Source organism: Rosa rugosa, chromosome 1 (genome assembly GCF_958449725.1).
Source record: "Rosa rugosa chromosome 1, drRosRugo1.1, whole genome shotgun sequence".
NCBI lineage: Eukaryota > Viridiplantae > Streptophyta > Magnoliopsida > Rosales > Rosaceae > Rosa > Rosa rugosa.
Genome location: NC_084820.1, coordinates 34,865,123 through 34,874,212, shown reverse-complemented (window position 1 = coordinate 34,874,212; position 9,090 = coordinate 34,865,123). Strand labels below are relative to the sequence as shown.

The 9,090-nt window shown below is 36.6% G+C and overlaps 1 protein-coding gene across 1 annotated transcript; it reads left to right on the top strand.

Moving 5' to 3' along the window:
- The first annotated feature begins 347 nt into the window (after positions 1-347).
- LOC133724744 (rhomboid-like protein 20) lies at positions 348-6,320 on the top strand. Its single transcript, XM_062151575.1, has 8 exons — positions 348-508; positions 616-716; positions 1,318-1,458; positions 3,371-3,437; positions 4,055-4,206; positions 4,305-4,406; positions 5,376-5,498; positions 5,768-6,320. The coding sequence occupies exons 1-8, from the start codon at positions 484-486 to the stop codon at positions 5,933-5,935; spliced, it is 879 nt and encodes a 292-aa protein (XP_062007559.1). The 5' UTR covers positions 348-483; the 3' UTR covers positions 5,936-6,320.
- The last annotated feature ends 2,770 nt before the right edge of the window (positions 6,321-9,090 follow it).

Below are 9,090 nucleotides of genomic sequence, written 5' to 3'. Positions count from 1 at the left end.
GTTTTCCAAAAGCAGCTCTTTAAAAGCTACAATTCGTAGCTTCTCAAATTCTGCTTTACGAAGAAGCTCTGGAGACCAAAAGCAGCTTTAACAAATTTTACCAAACACTATATTTTTGGCCCAAAAGCAGAAGCAGGTCCAAAAGTCACTCAAGAATCAATCCCAAACTAAGCCTTAGTCATAGGTGGAATGGTCCATTCCTCCGGAGCTGTCTGAAGCCTTAGCTAACAGTTGTACCCATTAATTTTCTATCAATAAAGCTTGACGTCATGTCCAACAAAAAGAAAAAAGAAAAAAAAAAAAGTTACCAGTCGTGTTTTAGACCTTTTAAAACTCCTTCGTATTTGATCAAAAAAAAAAAAAAAAAAAAAAAAGAGAGCGAAGAAAAGGAAAAGCAAACACGAAAGCGTCTGCAAATCCCAAGTGGAATAGATTGTCAACAGTAAAGGTCGTTGTTTGTTCCTCCTCTCCTTCACTGAGAAGATGAACGGCGGCCCATCGGGTTTCCGTACGTACATTCATTATTGTCGTGTTTAGATTTCCTAATTCATAGCCTTTGGCTTCGTTTTGTCTCATTGGGTTGTTGTTGTTGTTGTTGTTGTTTTACAATCGCAGACAATGCTCCTGTTACCAGAGCCTTCGTTATTTCCAGCGCTCTCTTCACCGTATTCTTCGGGATCCAGGGCCGTTCAACCAAGCTTGGATTATCCTATCTGGTACTCCTCCTCCTTCTCTCGCTTAATTAGGGTTTAGCTTTTGATTTGACGCAATTTTAGTTCATGATCAATGTTGAATGCAACATCAAGCTATCATAGAATCAGATTTCTCCCAATAGATGAGGGATTTGAGCCTGAAATCTCCTATAATCCGGCCCTTTTTTTTTAACTTAAGTGGAACCTAAGTTGCCTAGGGGTGTTACTCATTGGACTTGTTATGCCTTTAGTGCTAGATTCTAAACACACTCAACATGTTTAAATCTGTAGCTTCTGTTTCCGACACTAACAAGGAGAAAAAAAAATTAAAATAAAAAACCATACGAGTTAATAGAATGATTTTATTCAAGTGGTCTGAAGCTTGGTTTCGAATGTGGAATCAAAAACATTGTCAAGATGACAAACTGGAATCTAGATGACTACTGTACGAAGCTGGTCAAACTAATTGCAATGATTATAACCATATGGAATGCGGCCAAACTATAGGGACCAGTATCATAATTTGGTCTCATTTTTATGTAAAACTTCCTCTTTTTTTTTTTTTTTTTTTTTTTGGAACTCAGAAATAAAAGATGAATTCTTACTAGTTTTGACTTGATGACAGGATATTTTTGGGAAGTTTCGCCTTTGGAAGTTAATCGTGTCAGTTTTTGCCTTTTCATCTACACCAGAACTGATGTTTGGACTGTATCTGCTCTACTACTTCAGGGTCTTTGAGAGACAGATAGGTTCCAATAAGTATTCGGTGAGATATAGTTTCTCCTATATTATTCATGGCTTCTGCTTTGATGCTTGATTTAAAAAACATGTAGATGTTCATACAGATATCTTGTGCCGAAAGAAGGGACTAAATTGATAACATACCTTTTTCTGTTTTGTCATGGGATTGCATATCTTTAGGAATTTATCTGTTCGGATATGTCATGACTTATGAATATATATGGAATGTAGGGTATGCTTGGATTTTTGTAACGCACACAGGTTTCCTTAACAAAAACAAAATACTCAAAAACTGAATAGATTGTCTGGATGTTTGTTATGTGAGAGGCCAGAGAGGCCTTTTAAAACAAATTTATTGAAGTGACACTAAATGAAGTAAGCTTTTAAGAAATGAGGAATGCAAAAGGCACAACCACCATATAGAGGGTATATTGAGGGGATCAAACCCAACACCAGATAAAGAGGTAGATGGTCCGTACATTCCCAGCCATTTCTCCACATAACACATTAATAGGATATAAACAAAGAGAAGACCATCTCTTCTGGACCATGTTATAAGTATTCATCCTCCCATGAGCATTCATCCTAGCTTAGACATGTAACTTAAGAGAAGGGTGGTACATTAGGTTCCTTCAGTAGGATCAAGCGAACACATCTGTCCAACTTCCAGATTTTTCTATCTCGACCATTTAGATCTCTATTAGAAGATTCAGAACCCAAAGTTGCAGTCTAAAGGATAAGAAGAAGGATTACATTCAATCTTGCACCAGGATAGTTAGTTTTCTCATTTCTTATGGAAATTGGAGTCTTCAGGTGCTTCTCTTGCAAATCCTATTCAAAATAATCAATGCCATCCTTCTCTTTTTGGTGCCCTCTTGTGCAATTTGGAAAGCCAAAGTACCTCCGAATCTACGGGTTTTATCTTGGATTACAGCTCATGGAAGGATGAATACTTTTGATATGGTTCAGAGGAGACAACCCTCTTAATGTCTCTTACAGCAATAGTCTGTCATCTGCAAACAGGATGCTGAAAGTTCAGATCATATGCTGCTTCATTGTCCAGTATTAGGGTGACTGAATCGACCTTGGACAATCCCGCTTCTAGTGATGCGTTATTGAGTGGAAGGTACAATTTTTTTGGTGGAAAAATGAGGGGTGTGGTGCTAAGAAAATGGGCTAAATTAGCAATCCTTTTGGCCGTGTGAATGGAGGGGAGTTGGAGGATTTTTAAGGGAACAAGAACCGCAGAGGTGGATCTTTTGTGGGACTAAGTCCCTTTTTTGGCCTCCCTTTGGTCATCTGTATCTTAAGAGTTTAGGGATTATTCTATTCATGTGTTATTATTGTAATCCTAGTGTTTATCTAGTTGTTCTTGTTTTAGGTAGAAGCACAGATCAAACTTAAACACTCATTAAGCCAGATCAACCTTAATAAGTTACTCATCCAGAAGAAGGAAAAAGAAAAAAAAAAAAACAAACAAACTAATAATTAAAACCAGATAAAGATCCTTGTTATTGTTTTTTGAATTTTCAGCAGCGGTATTGCTCATTTGATTGCTTAATGCTAGTATGACTGGGACATTGGACGCTCATTTATCTTTCCTTGTCCAATCAATTCAGTGGAAGATCCTAACAATTTGATCAAAATGATCCATTTTACTAAAGAAATACTTGCTTTCTGAAATGTCCATGCTTTTTACCTATTCCAATTATGAGGGAGAAAGAGAAAAAAATCTCTCCTCTCTCTCTCTTCCTTTTTGGCTTGATAACTTATAATTTTTGTATGTCACGTATGGGTCCTGTTTATTGAGTACTGATGCTGTCTTAGGTCAGTCAACATATGAAGAGTGTAAAAAAAATTAATAGATAAATAGAAGTTTTCTTTTTCACTTTTATATTTTGATTGCATTTATTAAATAGTCTACCTTGGCTGTACAGGTCTTTATCTTGTTCTCAGTGATGGCATCATTGCTCTTTGAGATCCTTGCGATAGCATTCCTTAAAGGTGTGGATTTCTTTTTGAACTACATTCCCTCTTTTTGAATTGTATTCACTCTTTAGGCTATATTTCATTAGTCTCTTTCATTGCCATCTGTTACTTTCTTTTTCCTGTCTTATGTCTCTGGTTCTTGGACACCCTGTTTTCTTGCATGCACTTCTATTTTCTTTGCATCAGGGTACCTTGATTTTTTTTTTTTTGGGTCTGATAATAAAATACATAGTCAATCATTGGTGAAAACATCTTTTTCACAAGGCCTGACAAGGTATCTCTTTTAAGTTTTAACTAACTGGCCATTCCTCTGGCGTTTGGCAACATGGATGATAATATATTTATGTGATAATTATATAAATACACACACACACACACAAAAACTTTTATGGTGTTAATTGCCTATACTAGAGGCTAGTAAAATATTTATGGAATTTGAGGAAAAATTGTGTCTCAAATTATCAAATATAACTTTGCAGACTATTTCATTTCTCGATTTTTAGCTTTTTTATTTTTTTAATATTTTATTTATTCATACGGAAAGTCTTTGTTTTTTTTTTTAGTCGATATTAATATGGAAAGTCTGTATTGCACTGACAAAATTGGTGTGAAAACCACTTTGTCTTTTGCAGATCCTGCAGTAAACCTAGTGACATCGGGACCTTATGGTCTTATATTTGCATCGTTTGTACCCTTTTTCTTTGACATTCCAATTTCAACACGTTTTCGCGTGTTTGGCGTGCACTTCTCAGACAAGTCTTTTATATATCTAGCAGGCCTTCAGGTAATAAGTTAATGTGTACCATCTAACCATCTATGGTGCAACACATTTATCTATAGCTGCTGTTTTCTCCCCTTATAACTTTGGTTTCTCTCTTTCAGCTTCTTTTATCTTCTTGGAAAAGATCAGTCTTACCAGGGATATGTGGCATCCTTTGTGGTTCCTTATATCATCTGAATGTCTTCTGTATCCGCAAAGCAAAGGTTATTTTTCAATCTGATGTTTTAAAATTTAATGGGACAAAATAATCATGTGTTTTTGTTTTTTGTTCTTTTGCTTTTTTTTTTCTTTTTTCCAACTTTGTATCTCAATAGTTAGCTGCCTTGGTAACCGTTTTATACAGTTGATAATGCCTTCCTCAATCAGATATCTAACCGCATATAATGCCTTAGTTATAGAAAAGGAAAGTGTAACATTGCGAATTGTGGTGTAAGAGATGCTCTATTCCTGAATACAGAGTGTTTTAGTTTGACCATGCATATTCTTAATGTGGCTTTTTTTTTTTGGACAATTAATGTGGCTATGTTGATGTTTGCTTTCTGTGGTAGCTTTATCAGCAACAGGGGTTATGTAACTATGATTGGTGTTATTTTTGTTTTTTTGTTTATGTTTTTTGTTTTTTTGTTTTTATACTGATTTATCAATGATCTTAACGATAGGAGACATCTAAAATGAACATAGAAACACAAATGATATACAATAAAAACAAACGACAACCCTAAAGCTCAACTGCTTTCCAATCTAACAATATAGCATACAAAGCACTATCTCTAAACTCAGGAGAAGCTGATGCTCAGAGCCTCCAAGTAACAAACTCAATTTCATAACTCTTATGAAGTTATGAGTGACAGATCTTATTACAAACTAATCCAGATTTACCTCTGCTGATTTTGCGGCCTTTTTCTAGTACATTTAATACAGTAGATCCTTTTAAGTTGTAACTGAACTGTAGTTGTCAAGCCATCTGTTTTAGACTTTCTACTCTGTTAAAGAACAATGCATGCAGGTCTGTGTACTTGCAGAATATGATTTGGGCATGTGTTCTAATGTGTGTGCTTATGTGCATACTTTTATTTTATTTGTTTTGACAGTTTAAAACAATGGTTTTACTTTTGGCTTTTGCAATTTAGAGGTTCTCAGTTAATCTAATTTACTATATGACTATATTACAGTTCCCAGAAGTCATTGCATCTTTCTTTTCACGACTTTCCTTGCCAACTATGGGGAGTCTGCCAGCAGCACCAACCAGAAATATTGCGGGAAGTGTACCATCATTCACAGCTCAGCAAGTGGAGGCAAGATTTTAAACCCCCCATACATGTCAGATCTTCTGTTTACATAATAAATATTAACAATTGCTGATGTAATAGTAACTTAGGAAATTTTGAATAGATATTACTCATCTAAGTTAAGATCAGATCTGGGCATTTGAAGCTTATCTTACCCAAGTTGGGTTTAATGCAGAAGCTTTAGGAACTTGATTTTGGTTGTGGAAACAATGTAGTCCAAATGAAACATGATTTTAATCTTTCTTATGATGTGGATCCTGTTATTTTTGTTTCAGAGAAATTATCCCTCGCCCATGTTGTCTACCACAGAGCCAACGGAGGACTCCATTGCTACCCTTGTTTCTATGGGTTTTGATAGGAACTCTGCCAGACAAGCACTAGTGCATGCCAGAAATGATGTCACTGCGGCGACAAACATCCTGTTAGAAGCACAGGCCCACTGAACCTGTACTTTGTGAAGATGAACCTGAAATGTTTTGATTGAATGGAAATGCAATCTTAACCCGGGGTGGCAAAAATTCAGAGGACCGAAATTGATGATGTGCTTTCAGAACTGCATGCGAGGCATTTACCGTTCTCAGGGGTTCTGTGCTCTATTTATTTTTGTTTTTGGATTCTTTTTCCTTGTAGGTATTTCGTTAGGGATGTATTCTCCATCAACAAAAACAGTAGGAGGTTGTAGAATTATTGACATCATATCAGAAGCATGCACATGTGGTTGAAAAAAAGCTAGAGATGTACAGTAGCAATTATTGCATTTGGGCTGTTAAATACATGGAACTACCCTTGGTACGACTGAGATTTTTCCAGCATGCTCTTATTTGGCTATGTTGCGTTTTCTTTTGAGAAAGAGTGATTCTATTCATACTTCTAATTTAGCGTTTGAACCTCCTATACTTTTTATTTACTTTGTTCAAAAAATAAAAAATTGTTCAAAATAAAATTCCACTTTTACCCCAATTAAGAAAATTCTGAAACTCACCCAACTCATCGCTGTTCTAACACTGTAATCAGAGAAAGCGATGTTGCTTGACATCAGCCAAGTATACTAGCAGCTTCAAGCCCTCAAACGAAGGTTTAGCCTTTATTGAAAAATCCTTATTACCAAGGAACCAGAAGCTTCATATTTATTCTTCTTAAAAAAAGCTTCACATTGATTGCTGGAGGAGGAGGAGATCTCTAGGTAAGGCATGCATGTTTTAGGTAAGAGAAGACTCTGATTTCGTCATTTGTTTAGATGATTACTCTCAAGAAGAATAAACGCCTCAGTAAAATAACTGTAATTTATCAATATTGAAATTTGATTATGAGTTTTGACACCTAGCTAGTTGCAAAATGTCCATGGCACAACTTTTATAGTATAAGGAAACTGCATTTATGTGTTGTCGAAGGTGGTCAAGTCGCCTGAGGCACCACCAAATGCCAAATTTGAATGTTGGAATATAAACACTCTTTGAGTTTGCGACAGAAAAGTTCAAATTCAATTTGCTCACCAGCAATGATAGGTGGTGATACCACCACACTACTAAAATCATGACATCTGTCTAAAATTATAACCATAGTTAATCCTTCTAATTTTTTATTATCTGAAAACTATTCTCACAAAAAATAAAATATAAAAAAAGCTTATCTCTCTCTCTCTCTCCCATGGTCCTCTTAGAGCAACTCCAACAGTTTCTCTATAATTTTTGTATTATAGAGAAGCAAAAGTCAAAGCTTTAGCCTCTTTTTCTTCTCCAACTCCAAGAGATTCCTCATTTTATAGTAATCTCTAAAATCTCCATAATTCTTCCTTAAATTTTAGATTGCTGTAAAAATAGGGAATTTGGTTTTCTCTTTCCTCACTTTTCCTAAAATATGGATAGTTATAGGGAATCTGTTGGAGCAAAAGAGACTCATTTTTCCTTAAAATAGAGACAAATCAAAATATGGGGAAACTGTTGGAGACTTGGAGTTGCTCTTGACTAGAAGAAAATTCCAATCAATTCAATGATTCTGGTATAAGTTCTCACCAATGTTTCTGAATAATTAATTATCATCACCATGGCTCTGGCCGTTTGGGATTTGGGCTTTTCATCGAAGGACCTGGGTTTTGGAGATGATGGGTTAAGAAGAAGGAAATCACGTTCTTTAGTAGTACCTTTCTTCAACAAGAGAGTTCACCTTTTCAGGTTGGGATTGAAAATTGGGCTTGATATTAAGCAGAAGTAACAATTGAATTTAAGTTGTTGCGGCTGAGGAAATTGGAGCAGAGGAGGCTCAGGGACTTCTGCTTTCAGCCGTAGGAGATGTTGCGGGTTGTGGTGGCCATCGACGACAACGACGGAGGAGGCCATGAAAAGGACTGTTAGAGAGAAAAGAGGGTTTGAGGGAAATAAGGTTGGGTTCGAGATCAGATCAGCCGGGCAAGTTGGGGACGGGGTTGTGTGGTTGTGCCGTTTGTGGTGGTGATGGTGGGTGAGAGAGAACTGCAGAACTTTGTGTTTTATTAAAAAATAAGAATTAAATAATTAAAGTATTAAATTAATGAGTTTCTTTTTTTGAAGTAAAATTTTCATTTCTAAGCAACTCAGGCCAGAATGGCTTAATACAGATCCCCTAATGGGGTAATTAGGTACCATTACATTTGAAACATTTCCGTTCCTTTATCTAGCCTAGCAGAACAAAATCTATTCTAAACAAGAAGATAATAGTGTACGAAAGTTTCTTTTGCCAATGCGCTCAATTGCGGTGTGCCAGAAACCTTTCACTACCTATATGTGTAGAACAAACATTCATTCTGTAGGCTGGAATCCTCTAGAAGATTCGCTAGAACTCCAAAAACAAAACAGTTTCTAGGATCAAACCTCCGGGATCCCAAATACGAAACCCTAGAGAATTAGAGCCTATTAGCATGATCCATAAAAAGGCCCAAGTCCAGAAAACTCTTTTAATTGTTTTGGACACCCTATGCCCCCAATCTGAAATAGGTTTGGGCTCCCAAACTGATTTGGGCCACAAAACTATATTGGGCCCCAAATTGATGTGGGCACCCCTCCACCGGCTGCACCACCAATCCCTGCTTTCAACGTTGCTGGCTCTGGGTTCGATCGAGACACAGAAGGACTCGTCACTGCATGATCCAAACAAAGCATAAAACCACTTGACGCCATAGCCATTGAATGAGAGTTTTCCTCCGTCGCTTCTGCGTATCGGAAACCCCTTGCCCCACCAATGTGCACAGCTTCGATTGGCATAGTCGCCGCACTGGTCACACTTGCAGGTAGACCTGTAAATGGACCGGATTTGGATCGGATCGACCTAAATCCAAATCCGTTTACTTAAAAAAAATTCGATCCAAACCCGCTCCGTTAACCCGGCGGATCATTGATAGCTCGATCCAAATCCGTATCCGCCGGATTAACGGATACCCGATCCGCTAATCCGACCCGTTTATAATTTCAAATATTTTAAAATTTTAAATAGTAATATTAAATTTATATCATGATACCTCATAAGATATTAATAACATATTAAACCAACATGAAAAGTATCACCAAAAGTAGAATTACATTATCAAAATTCTTAATACGTCTTGGAATCTTGGGTGATGGACTGT

Coding starts and splice junctions, on each gene's coding strand:
- LOC133724744 (XM_062151575.1), top strand. CDS start 484: ATGAACGGCGGCCCATCGGGTTTCC. Junction 717..1,317: donor AGCTTGGATTATCCTATCTG/GTACTCCTCCTC, acceptor ACTTGATGACAG/GATATTTTTGGGAAGTTTCG. Junction 4,407..5,375: donor TCTGTATCCGCAAAGCAAAG/GTTATTTTTCAA, acceptor ACTATATTACAG/TTCCCAGAAGTCATTGCATC.